Source organism: Mytilus californianus, unplaced genomic scaffold, assembly GCF_021869535.1.
Source record: "Mytilus californianus isolate M0D057914Y unplaced genomic scaffold, xbMytCali1.0.p SCAF_6, whole genome shotgun sequence".
Lineage (NCBI taxonomy): Eukaryota > Metazoa > Mollusca > Bivalvia > Mytilida > Mytilidae > Mytilus > Mytilus californianus.
This window is the reverse complement of record NW_026262712.1, coordinates 56999692-57016040: the sequence shown is the minus strand read 5'-3', so window position 1 is coordinate 57016040 and position 16349 is coordinate 56999692. Positions and strand designations below refer to the sequence as shown.

General features: G+C 31.8%; 3 protein-coding genes across 10 annotated transcripts in view; all 3 read right to left on the bottom strand.

The window, feature by feature from the left end:
- Positions 1-16349, bottom strand: part of LOC127705703 (CD82 antigen-like) — a 237599-nt gene that overhangs the window by 91994 nt on the left and 129256 nt on the right. The window lies entirely within an intron of this gene.
- LOC127705678 (uncharacterized) overlaps positions 1-16349 on the bottom strand; it is a 168176-nt gene that overhangs the window by 99169 nt on the left and 52658 nt on the right. The window lies entirely within an intron of this gene.
- Positions 1-16349, bottom strand: part of LOC127705695 (uncharacterized) — a 134054-nt gene that overhangs the window by 72546 nt on the left and 45159 nt on the right. Inside the window, exons 4-5 of one of the 8 annotated variants that reach the window (XM_052210057.1) lie at positions 14736-14999; positions 10271-10428 (exon numbers count right to left, since the gene is read on the bottom strand). The exons of 4 other annotated variants lie outside the window; for them this stretch is intronic. In XM_052210057.1, coding sequence (XP_052066017.1) covers positions 10271-10428; positions 14736-14999 — 422 coding nt within the window. Of the gene's footprint in view, positions 1-10270; positions 10429-14735; positions 15000-15070; positions 15175-15330; positions 15453-16349 lie in introns of those variants that run through there. 3 more of the 8 variants (XM_052210053.1, XM_052210058.1, XM_052210060.1) reach the window with 3 other exon arrangements.

The window sequence follows — 16349 nt, the reverse complement described above, 5'->3', positions numbered from 1 at the left end:
ATGCCAATACTGCTGCATACCAAGTACCATTGACTTTATCATATGTGATTCTCTTCGACCTGGCATAAACATAAACTTTTACACGTACACTATGCAACAGTTTCGAACTCAATAGAGCATGACTGAGGATCGGAGTCAAATAATTTCTATGGTTATAAAATATGCAAATGCTAATACAACTGCATACCGAAAAGCATTGACTTTTTAAAAAGTGGTTCTTTTAAACTTTTACATGTTAGCTAAGCAGAAGTTTCAAAGTTAATAGACATTGGCAGATGTGACAGAACCAAAATATCTCCGTGTAAATGAGATGTGCCAATGCTAACACAAATGCATGCCGAATATTATCGACCTACAACTATTGGTTCCCCTTTAACTGAACTAACCTTATACATTGTTTGCATCGACGTCAACGGAAGCAAGAAACCTAAGTCTTGCATTCGCGAATTCGGCGAGGCGAAATAAATGATTGAATAGGAAAACGAGTAAAGCCTCTGCCTCTGCCATATCTCCCACAAATCGAAATGCTCTCCTCTATGTTGAAATATCTTAGGCGTAAGAAATGAACTATTGATCTCAATTTGTTTGTTTATAAGTTTAGCTTTTTACAATTCCACTCCCTTATTATTTCTTATAAAAATCAAAAATTATCTACAGTTAATAAACAGAAGAATTTGCAGGCGGATGACTAAAATAAAGAACCAATTGACAATCTATGTCAAGAAATGTGTACGTAATTCTAGTCTTGACGATTATATCTATTGTTTGCACCTTCTGTTTATTCTTTTTGGATTTTGTTCTCGAGATTAAAGGCTTTAGAGCTTAAACTTGTAATATCTTTGATTACGCCTAAATGGGAGTCTACTAATGATATCAGTCATATTCACATTTTTTAAAGATACTATAAAAAGTAAAATAACAAAAATACCGAACTCCAAGGAAAATTCAAAACGGAAAGTCCCTTATCAAATGGCAAAATTAAAAGCTCATACACATCAAACGAATGGAAAACAACTGTCATATTCCTGAGTTGGTTCAGGCATTTCCTTATGAAGAAAATGGAAGATTAAACCAGGTTTTATAGCTAGCTAAACCTTTCACTTGTATGACAGTTGTATATTGTTGATAATTGTTGTCTGTTTACACTTTCTGGTATTTAATTAGTCTGTCTAAAAGTTATTCTATTAGACGTTTAGCAAACTTCAATCAGTATATCAAAGATACTTGGCAAAAAGGTTAAAAGGTATAACTTAGAAGAATCGTCATTTAATCGCAATAGCCACCACATTGACTTGATAGAGTCCATAGATGTTTTCAATCAAAAACCATTTATGAGATCTTATATGTATGTTTTCCTTTTGCGGCTTATTGTTTCCGTTTATCTATTACAACTTTACGAAAAGAAGCAAGTAATTTTTGTAGATCTTATATTATTGTTATCATTTTGCTGTATACTGCATTTGTTTATCTATTATAACTTGAGGCAAAAATACCAAAATCTTCAGTTAAAGACAATAACACTTATACATAGTCAGTTGATGGTTATATCTATTCTCAATTTCTTGCCAAAGTCCTGTATGTTCGATCATTTTTGCTTTTTCACAGTTTGATAAATTAATTATAGTTTCAACGATAATCAGGCAGACATTAACAGTAAACAATTCGTCACCAAGTTACTATCTTTCATATGAACAGTTGGCTGATGGTGTCTAAGCATTTCTGCAGAACTTTTTCTCGAGATTAAAGGCTTTAGAGCTTAAACTTGTAATATCTTTGATTACGCCTAATTGGGAGTCTACTAATGATTTCAGTCATATTCACATTTTTTAAAGATACTATAAAAAGAAAATAACAAAAATACCGAAAACCAAGGAAAATTCAAAACGGAAAGTCCCTTATCAAATGGCAAAATTAAAAGCTCATACACATCAAACGAATGGAAAACAACTGTCATATTCCTGAGTTGGTACAGGCGTTTTCTTATGAAGGAAATGGTGGATTAAACCAGGTTTTATAGCTAGCTAAACCTTTCACTTGTATGACAGTTGTATATTGTTGATAATTGTTGTCTGTTTACACTTTCTGGTGGTTAATTAGTCTGTCTTAAAGTTAAATTATTGGACGTTTAGCAAACTACAATCAGGATTTCAAAGAAACTTGCCAAAAAGGTTAAAAGGTATAACTTAGAACTCAAGAATCGTCATTTAATCGCAATAGCCACCACAGGGACTTAAAAGAGTCCATAGATGTTTTCATTCAAAAACCATTTATGAGATCTTATATGTATGTTTTCCTTTTGATGCTTATTGTTTCCGTTTATCTATTACAACTTTACGAAAAGAAGCAAGCAAGTAATTTTTGTAGATCTTATATTGTTGTTATCATTTTGCTGTAAACTGCATTTGTTTATCTATTATAACTTAAGGCAAAATACAAAATCTTCAGTTTAAAACAATAACACTTATAAATAGTCAGTTGATGGTTATATTTATTTTAGCTTTTTCACAGTTTAATTAATTAATTATAGTTTCAACGATAATCAGGCAAACATTAACAGTAAAAAACTCGTCACCAAAATACCATCTTTCATACTATGAACAGTTGACTGATGGTGTCTAAGCATTTCTGTAGAACTGGTTTGCTGATCATTTCTGTTTGGACTGCTATCTATATATGTTATAGCTTTAGTCAAAAATTTTAAATGGGCTGAAAATCGTCGAAAGGTTATTACTCCTTTAAATCTACCATATTCCCCAACAAAATTACGGGTTGTACAGGATTGCAAAACATTATCACCAGGATTTTCAAGGTTCAGTATTAAGTATTATTCTTAGGGATGGAATAGTCTTTTGAAATTTATTATAAATATGCAATCACGTCCAGAATGAGACGGAATGCTGACTGTTATTCCAATGTATCGTGTAGCTTATTGATAAATTTTCCTTCTCATCTTATTTTCTTCATCAAGTTAATGTTTTCTTGATCTTTATATTCATCATGTCCCCTCTCCAATATATAGATGATGTTTTCTCACGAAAAAAATCAAAATTTGGTGAGTATGTTAAACGCATCTATCCCATTGAACTTGAGATAAATGATACAACAGATATAGTTAAGTCTGCCTCATATCTTGACCTACATCTAGATGTTGACAATAGGGGGTCAGTTGCGACAAGGGAGTTGATTTCAGCTTCCCAATTGTGATCTTTCCATTTCTTTGTAGCAACATTCCAGTAGAACTTGCATACGGAGTATATATCTCCCAGGTCATACGATATTCCAGGGCTTGTATTTCCTATCATGATTTCCTTGACAGAGGGTTGCAGCTCCAATGAAAGATACTAAATAAAGAGTTCCAAATAGTGAAGTTGAAATCATCCCCTGTCAAATTTTACGGACGCCACCACGAGTTGGTTGATCATTACAAAATATCTGTTTCACAGATGACAAATGTGCGCATGTGTTCTGAAACGGACAAGGAAAGTGAAACTGTCTCTACAGCATCATCTCACCGCGAAATGGACGACCCCTCTTCAGGAAGGATTTAATTGCCGAACGGGAAACATCGATCAGAACACCATAGTTCTATCCCCCATTTAACCCTTGGTTCAATGTACTACGAATGCAAATATACTGCATCAAACTTTCCAAATTTCACGTAATGAGGTCATAATTATATCAGAAAGAATAGATAAAGTCAGAACTAAAGAATAGTTAATCGTTAAATATAAATAACTTTAAATCGAAATATTCATTCCCGTCTGGTATGTGGTAACCAAGGAAGGTAAATGTCCACGTGACTGTTTAGAAGGCTAATAAATGGCGGGAATTTTCAAATTCCATATACAGTCATACGGTAGGGATGTATTAAATGAATCGAAATAGTCTGCTCATTCCTAATAGTCATTGCTCTCTTCTCTTTCAAATGTTTCTATTAATTTCATTTGTTTGTTCTAGCAAAAGCTATAGCAAACCAAACAGAATTTTGATAAAAGGGAAAGGACCCACAGTAAATGTGAAAAGTAAAAGTTATAAATGCCAACGCTTTTCCATTCCATAAAGTAGATCTGTGTTCCCCAAAGCCATATATACATGCATTAATCAACCACTTAACATATTTGTTACCTTTGGGGTCGATAAAGGAAACAACTGTGCTCCTCTTGTCATCTTGTTCCTGTATATAGGAGCTTCTTATGAGGAATAAAAAGAATCTAGAAATATACTTTAATTTCATCTTTCGTAGTATATGATGTCCTCTTACACAATAACTCCTGGGCAAAGCTTGTTGAATACATCTATTCCATGACTTTAAATAAAGGCTACTAAAGACACAGTTAAGTATGCATCACACTTGATACGGTATTCTCAAGCTTGCATTTTCTATGATTTTCTTGATACAGTATTGCTTACAAAAGTTCCTATTTTCTATAGTTTTACGGAAGCAATCTTGGTATGGTTGACCGTTATGGAATACATGTATATGCATCATAGATGACCCACTGTCAGATAACCATACGGATATGTCCTAAATAAAGGCAACAGTAGTATACCGCTGTTCGAAACTCATAAATCGATAGAGATAAAAACAAATCCGGGTTACAAACTAAAACTGAGGGAAACGCATCAAATATAAGAGAACAACGACACAACAAAAAAAACACAACATTAAAATGTAACACACACATTACGGAATTAGTTGTACATGTACTTACCGTTAGCAATACAACGGATGCAACATTTGGAGCAGAATCTGACAACCATTCAGGAGCGCCCGAGATCACCATGATGGAGTTTGTGTTGCTCAGGCTTTAGTGTTCTATTAAGTTTTTGTAGACTTTTGATTCCATACGCCACAAAAACTATATTAACAGATTAGGTGTTGGTACCGTCTGTACAAATTTGCTGAAGTATTTAAAAGTCTTCATGTAAGCATATAAACGTAATTTTCAACCTGCAAAAATTCTGGATTACAATCTTCGATCCAAAGGAAAGGAAAAACTTCCTCATATCCCTATAAATTTGTATCCTAATATTTCTAACTAATTTGAATAAAACAAGCTCATGGAATACTTGGAGACAAACATATAAAAGACGATCCCCTTCCATCTCCCCGGTTCATGTTTTTCGTTTGAAGCAATGATCTTGTCGAACTTCAAGATTCACTCACGCACTAATGATTGACTTTTTCTTGCTTAACGTCTAGTGATAAATATTTCGTGTATATTCAGGACAAAACTGCTATTAACAATTGTTACAATGGTAGGTTCTGTAAGGTTGGACGACTGGGATGAAGGGAGGGGAAATTTGTACTGTCACTTTAAAACAATTGTATCTTGGATGGGCACAGACATTTGGCCTCGCAACATGTCACCTACAGACCCTTCAATAGTTGAGTAAAATCCTGTACAGCCAAAAAGACGCCCGAAGTTTTTTTTTACTGTCGGTTGGAAAACCAATGTGATCATATTTCTTTAAGCCAGTCACCCTCCAAGTCGTGTTCACTCATAACCCGGTCTCCAAAGCAAAAACAAATCTATTTTTAAAACATTAACACAAACTGTTGACACATATATGTCTCGTCTGTATGTCATTTTGATAGTATAATGCAAATTTGAAATTAAATTGGCAAAAGTTTAACATGTTAACTATTCAAAACATTCAAATGCTATGAATTATGACTGAAGGTGCATGGTCAAATAATCTCCCTGGCAATGAGCAGTGCAAATGTTATTACAACTGCATATCAAATGTCATTGACTAACCTTTAGTGGTTCATTTTAAAATTACCTAATCACAAATGATGACATGTAAACTCTGCAAAAGTTTCAAAGTCAATAGACCATAATAGGCATTATAGATCATGCAATGTAAGATGAAGAAATAAAACAACTTGTCATTGCTAGTGAGGCTATTATCTTTAATCATATTTGTTTTTACATTCATTTAAACAACATGTGTAGCAAACTGCTGCTTGTAAAATATTTAAGACTACCAAACTGATAAATATTCATAAATGTTAATAAGCAATCTAATTGCAGGTAGCATTAATTTCAGGTATTAAGAAAAAATATGATAATGATGATGATGATGACGATGATGATGATGATGATGGATTGATACTTTACATCCAGTGGCAACTATTACATTCATATCAGGACGACAACATGTTTATGTGATAAGAATATTTGATTTTAAACATATTTTATTCATAAAGATATGTACAAGGTATAAATCAATTATTAACAACTGTATTTAAAATAATATAATATAGTGGAAAATGCATGCTACTTATGAGCACACACAAGCAAATATATATTTACAGTGTTAATTACAAAATGTAAAGTATATTTAAGTATGTAGGCAATTAATCATCATTTATTCAAGTACCTTGAGACATGTAAATATTTTTTTTAAGTCATTAGAAATATATATATAAGGTTTGGAAGTTGAAGGAAAAAAATGGAAAGAAATGAGAAAATAAATAAATAAATAAATAAATAAATAAATAAATAAATAAATAAATAAATAAATAAAAACAAAAATTAAGAAAATTTCAAACAAAACGATGAGTGTCACTGATATATTTTTGAACAGATTTAAAAAAAAGCAATATTCATATCATATGAAAATAATCTGTTTCCAAAAAGTAATAAATCAATATTTATGTCAATATTATCAACAATGGAGTAAATAGAATCAAGTAAAATCTGTCTAACATCAGTGTACTTAGGGCAAATAAAAAAAAATGCTGGTTATCCTCAACAGGGTGATTACAGTATGCACAAATAGTGTTCTCAGATAAGAACTGATTAATCAAATGAGACTTTAGGTTGCTAGCATTATTTCTGAGTTTACAATGACTTATATTATGTTTCCTTGTCCCAAAATTGAAAGGTTGAAATATTTCTGCAGTCCTATAAGATATGATAAGAATATGAACCCTGTTTAGCACTAGACTCACACATTGAGCCAATTTTTACGCGTCTGGCGTAAATATAAAATTTCAATCCTGGTATCTATGATGAGTTTATTTACAACCACTGGGTCGATGCCACTGCTGGTGGAGATTTATTTCCCCGAGGGTATCACCAGCCCAGTAGTCAGCACATCTGTGTTGACTTGAGTTATCATTGATATGTTCATAATTATAAATTAACTGTTAACAAAACTTTGAATTTTTGAAATACTAAGGCTTTTCTACCTCAGGAATAGATTACCTTAGCTGTATTTGGCAAAACTTTTAGGAATTTTTGGTCCTCAATGCTCTTCAACTTCTTACTTTATTTGGCCTTTTTAATATTTTTTGATTCGAGCGTCACTGATGAGTCTTTTGTAGACGAAACGCGTGTCTGGCGTAAATATAAAATTTCAATCCTGGTATCTATGATGAGTTTATTTACCACTGGGTCGATGCCACTGCTGGTGGAGATTTATTTCCCCGAGGGTATCACCAGCCCAGTAGTCAGCACTTCTGTGTTGACTTGAGTTATCATTGATATGTTCATAATTATAAATTAACTGTTAACAAAACTTTGAATTTTTGAAATACTAAGGCTTTTCTACCTCAGGAATAGATTACCTTAGCTGTATTTGGCAAAACTTTTAGGAATTTTTGGTCCTCAATGCTCTTCAACTTCGTACTTTATTTGGCCTTTTTAATATTTTTTGATTCGAGCGTCACTGGTGAGTCTTTTGTAGACGAAACGTGCGTCTGGCGTAAATATAAAATTTCAATCCTGGTATCTATGATGAGTTTATTTACAACCACTGGGTCGATGCCACTGCTGGTGGAGATTTATTTCCCCGAGGGTATCACCAGCCCAGTAGTCAGCACTTCTGTGTTGACCTGAGTTATCATTGATATGTTCATAATTATAAATTAACTGTTAACAAAACTTTGAATTTTTGAAATACTAAGGCTTTTATACCTCAGGAATAGATTACCTTAGCTGTATTTGGCAAAACTTTTAGGAATTTTTGGTCCTCAATGCTCTTCAACTTCGTACTTTATTTGGCCTTTTTAATATTTTTTGATTCGAGCGTCACTGATGAGTCTTTTGTAGACGAAACGCGCGTCTGGCGTAAATATAAAATTTCAATCCTGGTATCTATGATGAGTTTATTTATGTGCTTGTTCACCAGGCAACAATCAACAGGAAGACATGTCACCCTACTCTAACTGGGAAGGAAGAAGTAAGAAAGGAGAAGTTCAATTGTCTCTATTATTTTTTTTTTCTTGAAGCATAAAAAGTAAAAGCTGTTTTTACAAAATCTCATTTAAATTCTCTAATCTTTTGGATTTCTTTTTGCTTACATAACTGCATATTTCGCATAACATTCATTTTAACAACAAGGACCGTCACATATATTTCAGTGTATAGGTATTTATATTGTTTTACTTTTGTTTTACATTAGGCAGAGTATATAAAACTTAATAACATGCTTCAGTATAAAAATGTCTTTAAAGCAAGTTTAAGTCCTGATCTATTTTATGCGTCTGTTAAAATACTCTGCATAAAATTGTCAAAGCCATATTCCAAAAAACAACATTTGGGAGTTTAGACACAAGAAGGCTTAATCAAACATAAAAAATGTCAAAGGTTAGAATTGCAGTAAGGATGTTTAAACTTGGCTTTAGTACCTCAGCATAATGTAACACACTTAAAATTCATTCTAGAAGTTCTATAAAATAATTCATTACAATCAATTTCAAAAGTGGATTCTCCATTTATTATTCAGAAAAAACAAAATTTTTCCAACAATCAGGTACCATAATTTAGAATAGTAAAAGTGAAAACCACCAAAATAAATGGGGAATGTGTCCATGGGACACAGATAATACCCCCCCTCCCCCCCCACACTTTTGGAATAAAATGTTATAACTCAAGAATGGTAAAAGTGACTCTATCCAAATTTGTACCTGATGTTCAGTGCTTGTCGTTTGTTGATGTGGTTCATAAGTGTTTCTCGTTTTTTATATAGATTAAACCGTTGGTATTCCTATTTGAATGGTTTTACACTAGTCATTTTTGGGGCCCTTTATAGCTTGCTGTTCGGTGTGAGCCAAGGCTCCGTGTTGAAGGCTGTACTTTGACCTATAATGGTTTACTTTCACAAATTGTGACTTGGATGGAGAGTTGTCTCATTGGCACTCATACCACATCTTCTTATATCTATTGAACTGTGTTTAGTTGTAATAAACATTGTGTATAAGTTTCATAACATATGGTTGAGGCAAACTTAAGTTAGAGAATGGAAACGAAAAATTCAGCAATTTTTCCATTAGTAAAGGGGCATATAACTCTAGAAAGGTAAAAGTGACATTACCAAAATTCAAACTTGATCTGCGGTTTGTGGTAATATGCATTGTGTATAAGTTTCATAACATTTGGTTGAGGCAAACTAAAGTTTGAGAACGGAAACTAATTTCAAGATGTACAGAGTGACGTACAAACGGACATCAGTTAAACTTAATGCCCCCTCCTCTACTGTAGGGTCATAAAAATCGAATTTAACCTGTCTGTAGTGGTCCAAAACATTCGATTAAATGTTCAATTAATTTTAAAAAGTTGTTCCCTACTTACCACCATGAAGCCAAAAGTGGATCCGATGAATAAAAATGAGGAGTTTTATGACTCTGTCCAGCACAGGTATAACAATAAATTTAAAAGATATTTTTATTTACAGTAGTGTAGAGGTCAAAATAAAAAACATTGAAATAATGGTCAATTTCTTGGTCATACTTCAAACATTCACAACTGTTGTTCTACTTTCAAACAACCGACCAATATTTATGCTAATTTTCCCTCTTGAAAAGTGGTAATATCTTGTGTCTAGATAACATATGTTTGTCTTGCGAACTAACTAAATAGGCTTCTATATATACATCATTTATATTTCTCATTTTTGTAAGCCAAGTTTGGAAACATCATATGAATTCAACCAATCAGAATCAATAACTACTATATTGTTGAACTAAAAAGTTGATTTTCCTGTAAAGAAGGGAATAAGATACATTAGGTATGTAACAGCCTCTAGTTCTGACTGGATCCTTATCCTAGGAACTTAGATTTAAACCCATTCTCATTCTTTTTACCTTTAATCACATTCAATCTCATCAAACAAAGTCTTAACATCCATAAGGATTGATTAACCTACAACAAGTTGATATAAACAAACCTTTACAATTCAATGCACATGTACAAATATATAATTGTAAATTATCACGGTCATATACAAACTTGTCTATTTATATTCAATATTGTTTAACCTCATAAAACAGTCAATTAATATGTTTCGATCATTAGGGTAAATGATATCGAAAGGCCTGGAGTAATAAATCACAGCTCTATCACTTTCCTCTATTTCTTGTTCATTTTTCAGTCTATCAAAGTGTTCTTGTGACATTTCCAGCAATGTAAGCATCACCTGAAATAAAACAACAATGATCAATTTACATTTACCATAAAATTTTAAATGAGTTTATGGTTTTACACTAGTCATTTTTGGGGCCCTCTATAGCTTGCTGAGGCAAGGCTCTGTGTTGAAGACCGTACTTTGACCTATAATGGTTTACTTTTACAAATTGTGACTTGGATGGAGAGTTGTCTCATTGGCACTCATACCACATCTTCTTATATCTATTATAGTATTTTTAGAAGTCTCCATATGGGGTGGGTATTACAACACTAATGATTTTAAAAATGACTTCTAAGATTGTTTGCAAAAAGTGTTTTAAACGAATAGAATATTTTTCAACCTAGGGCTATAGCTATTATTTGAACATGTTAAGGTTAAAGAGGACATGACCCTTATACGTTTAAAAAAAAATTGGGCGGTAAATAAAGGCAAAAAAATTTCACAACTTTTCGAACTCTAATCATGCTAATAGAAAATAAATGGGGAATGTGTCCATGGGACACAGATGATGCCCCCGCTTGCATATCATATAAAGTTATAAAAGGACATAACTGAAGAATAGTAAAAGTGACGCTACCGAAATTTGTACTTGATCTGAGTTTTGTGATAATAAGTACTGTGTATAATTTTAAAAACATTTGGTTGAGGCAAATGTAAGTAAGAAACGGAAACGAAAAATTCAGCAATTTTTCCATTTTTAAAGGGGCATAACTCTAGAACAGTAAAAGTGACACCACCAAAATTAAAACTTGATCTGTATTTTGTGGTAATTAGCATTGTGTATAAGTTTCATAACATTTGGTTGAGGCTAAATTAAGAAACAGAATGGAAACTAAAAATTCAGCATTTTTTTCCCATTTGTTAAGGGGCATTTCTCTAGAACAGTTAAAGTGACGCCACCAAAATTGAAACTTGATCTGTATTTTGTGGTTGTAAGCTTAGTGTATAAGTTTCATAACATTTGGTTGAGGCAAACTGTAGTTAGAGAACGAAAACCAATCATGGGACGTACGGATGGATGTACGGACGTACAGACGGACAAGAGTAAAATAAAAACTTGGGTGGTAAATCAAGTGGAAAAAAAATTCACAGTTTTTCCAATTCTGAAAGAAAAGAAAAGATATGTGGTATCCATCTATGATACAAATGTCCCAATTGCTTTCTGTTTTATTTGCAAATATTAATTTTCTTGTAATACTATTATCATGTATTTTTTTTTTTAAATCATTTAGAAATATATCATGAGAGTTTCAATAAAATGCTTCGCTGGGCGCAGCTTGATACGACCGCAGAGGTCGAACCCTGAACAGTTGGGGCAAGTATGGACACTACATTCAAGCTTGATACAGCTCTGAATTTGGATTGTGATTAAATATTTGACACAGCATAGGTTTCTGACACAGAAAGAATGTGGTCTAAGAACTTGAATTTTTTTAATTTACCTATTATGGTCCAATGTCCAAAATCAAAATACATATTTAGATTCAGCATATCAAAGAACCCCATATATTCAATTTTTGTTGAAATCAAACAAAGTTTAATTTTGGACCCCAACTTGGACAAACTTGAAAACTGGGCCCATAATCAAAAATCTAAATACATGTTTAGATTCAGCATATCAAAGAACCCCAAGAATTCAATTTTTGTTAAAATCAAACTAAGTTTAATTTTGGACCCTTCGGACCTAAATGTAGACCTATTTAATAAACGGGACCCAAAATTATAAATCTAAATACACGGTTAGATTTGGAATATCAAAGAACCCCAATAGTTCAATTTTTGATGAAATCAAACAAAGTTTAATTTTGGACCCTTTTGACCTCAATATGAACCAATTTGATAGCGGGGCCCACAAATAAAAAATCTGAATACATGGTTAGATTCAGCATATCAAAGAACCCCATATATTCAATTTTTGTTGAAATCAAAAAAAGTTTAATTGTGGACCCCAACTTGAAAACTGGGCCCATAATCAAAAATCTAAACACATTTTTAGATTCAGCATATCAAAGAACCCCAAGAATTCAATTTTTGTTAAAATCAAACTAAGTTTAATTTTGGACCCATTGGACCTTAATGTAAACCAATTTAAAAAAACGGGACCCAAAATTAAAAATCTAAATACATGGTTAGATTTGGCATATCAAAGAACCCCAATAATTCAATTTTTGATGAAATCAAACAAAGTTTAATTTTGGATCCTTTTGACCTCAATATGAACCAATTTGATAGCAGGCCCACAAATAAAAAATCTAAATACATTGTTAGATTCAGCATATCAAAGAACCCCATATATTCAATTTTTGTTGAAATCAAACAAAGTTTAATTTTGGACCCCAATTTGGACCAACTTGAAAACTGGGCCAAATATCTAAAATCTAAATACATGTTTAGATTCAGCATATCAAAGAACCCCAAGAATTCAATTTTTGTTAAAATCAAACTAAGTTTAATTTTGGACCTTTTGGACCTTAATGTAGACAAATTTAAAAAACAGGACCCAAAATTAAAAATCTGAATACACAGTTAGATTTGGCATATCAAAGAACCCCAATAATTCAATTTTTGATGAAATCAAACGAAGTTTAATTTTGGACCCTTTTGACCTCAATATGAACCAATTTGATAGCAGGGTCCAAAAATAAAAAAATCTAAATACATGGTTAGATTCAGCATATCAAAGAACCCCACATATTCAATTTTTGTTGAAATCAAACAAAGTTTAATTTTGGACCCCAATTTGGACCAACTTGAAAACTGGGCCAAAACTCAAATATCTAAATACATGTTTAGATTCAGCATATCAAAGAACCCCATATATTCAATTTTTGTTAAAATCAAACAAAGTTTAATTTTGGACCCTTTGGACCTTAATGTAGACCAATTTGAAAACTGGACCCAAAAATAAAAATCTAAATACACGGTTAGATTTGGCATAACAAATAAATAAATGTGGTCAAAGATTTTACAAATCTAATGCGCCATACTGTGCAATTAAAGATTACTTCTTGAAATTTTTCAATATTTGAAATTTGAAAAAAAAATAATATTTGAAGAATAATTCTGTTTAATTTCTGAAATCTGATATGAGAAAAAATTGACCCCCCACAATTTCTTTTTACCCCCCCTTTTTTCCCCAAAAAAATTCTTTCCCTCAAGATATGGTCATAATCTCAATCAAATTTCCAATGGAGTTTGCAACCATAATTACCCATTTAAATTTACCATAGTGCTAACTTAATCTATTTTATAATAGAATTTAAAATATAGTGTCAAATCTTTCATATGGATTTTTTGGTAAAAAAAAAAGATGCAACATTTGCAGATATTTTTACTGGTCTTCCTTTATAAATATGCATTTCTTTAAACATAATTTAAAAGCAGTGTAAGGGAAGTAACCAAAGCATTGTATTTGGATTACCTCCCTTACACTGTTTTAAATTATCTTAATTGTTCATTAACCATTACTTTATACATAATTTAAAAGCAGTGTAAGGGAGATAATTTCAATGATGTATTTGATTTATCTTCCTTACACTGCTTTATATATGTTTTGTACTAAAGTATATGTCCATTAACCAGGACAACCTTGTTTTTTCCCCTTTTTTGCCCCTAATTCCAAAACGGTTTGAGCCATAACCCCCCAAAGCAAATCCTAACCATCCCTTTGTGGTATGGAAACTTGTAGTATAATTTCAGAGAGATCCATACACCGTTCCACAGTTATTGTCTGGAAACTAGAAAATGCTTATTTTTGGCCCCTAATTCCTTAACTGTTGGTACCATAACCCCCAAAATCTATCCCCACCTTCCTTTTGTGGTATTGAACCTTATGGTAAAATTTCAAAGAGATCCATTCACTTCAACTAAAGTTAGAGTGCGAAAACCAATGTGTCTTCGGACGACGAAGACGACGACGCCAACGTCATACCAATATACGACGGTCGTATAAAAATGAGCTACACATATTATCATGATTATTAACTGGTCTGAAATAAAAAATTAAGTAGACAGTTTATGTTTCAATCTTTATGAAGCCTTTAGCATGTTGAGGAATCATCATGATCATAGGGTTTTGTATTTACATAAAAGGTGAAGCCTGAAAAAGCATATACATGATATAGGTGTTCCTTTGGTACGCCTTAAATGGGTTTACAAATTTTTGGTACATCAAGTATTTGAAGACGATTTTTAGGTACATTTTGTACTTGATCTCCACCTTATCTTATACATATACATGAACATTGTATTATATGTTTCATTTAATCATGCTGTTTATTTAAAGTTACATTTCTTTTTATAGATGACTTATTTACCTCTGTTTTATTGACGATCATTCCTGGAATTGTAAATTTTGTCAATTTGTCACATTTCTTAGTTAATTCATAAAGGTTCAGCAATAGTTCCCCAGCATGTTGTCCAAGGAGTCTTGAATTAAAATATTCCTCAATTCTAGTTGATTTTTCACTTCGAAAATTTTCAAATATTTGGAAATTGGTAAATGAGTCTGAATCTACACTGGCACTTTCAATTTCATCAGTCATGGAATCCATATTAGATAATGTAGAGTCTTTCTTTACCTAAATAATAAAAAAAATTATTAATTTCAGACTAAAATTACTTGAGAGATCTAAATTTGTGTACTTTATCACGTTTATAAAAATCTAACCCTAAAATGTAGATCTTATTTTGCTGATATTTTTTTTTTACTTACCAATCTACAATGTACAATGATGTACCATGTCTGCTATATTTCTGCAATAATGGGTAAAAATCATAAGTCAATAACTACACAAAGAAGTCAAAGTACAATTTATATCGTGTTGATCTTTTTGTTATTTATAGTTTTTTGTCTACAGATCTATTTAAAGTTTTCAAGAAAATTGCATAAAACACAAAAAGGTAAGAATAATCATCAGTTAATAGCAATTATTCAATCATGTCAATCAAACATTTCAGTTATGTTGACTCATTTCTATATCTTCTCTTCCTGATAATTTTTGCTGAGTACAGTTTCTCTCTATTTATCATATCTAAAAAAAAATTGCAAGAAAATGACCAAAGTGCACTAAAAATAGTAAAAGAATTGTCATGTAAGGGATATATTCCTATGAGGGACCAATTAATGATTTCTGCAGTGTTTGACTTATTTTCAGATCTTGTACATGTCATCATGGTCATGTTAATACATTTTGCTGTTTAAGGATGTTTGCTCCTCTTGTTTTTAATTTTTTTTACAGATATTCAGAATTCTCTGGTTTTATCCATGTAGGGCCATTACAAATTTTGAACACTAACCCTTACTTTCTTTTCATAATATGATTACAAATAGTTAAAAATGTAATATTTGAAAATCTTATAAAATCCTTATTTTTTTTTCATTGTTTTCGAAAGAAAAAAGGTGCTAATGCTAAGTGTATGAAAAATCTAGAGAGAATAATTTCCCGTCATATTTTCAATGTCTTATATCATCGTGATCTTGAAAACATGCACACCGACCCTTCATTCTTTCTGCTTTTTTAGTTTCTTTATTTATATACAATCATTTTATAACAGTCTTTTTAAAAGCTTGTTATTTTGAAACAGAGTAGCGAACATCCTAAAAATATCCAAAATTATATCTAAAAGAAATCAAAGCTTTAAAGGCTGTTGAAACAGTTACTGCCTAGTTAATGTTTTTGTGACTTTTATTTTTGATCCACATGTAAAAGAATTAAACCTGACAGTAGTATTGTCTAGTGAGAAGTAAGGATGTTTTAACTTTATATCAATAATAGACTTATCCAGCAGAAAGTTATTTTTGACAACGTTTTACATTTACCTAGATTACGGTGGAGGCAAATATATGTGCGGAAACATACAACTCCCCTCTCAGAAACTAAAATAGTAATCACAGATTAATCATACTATTAGTTAAATATGTTTTGTTT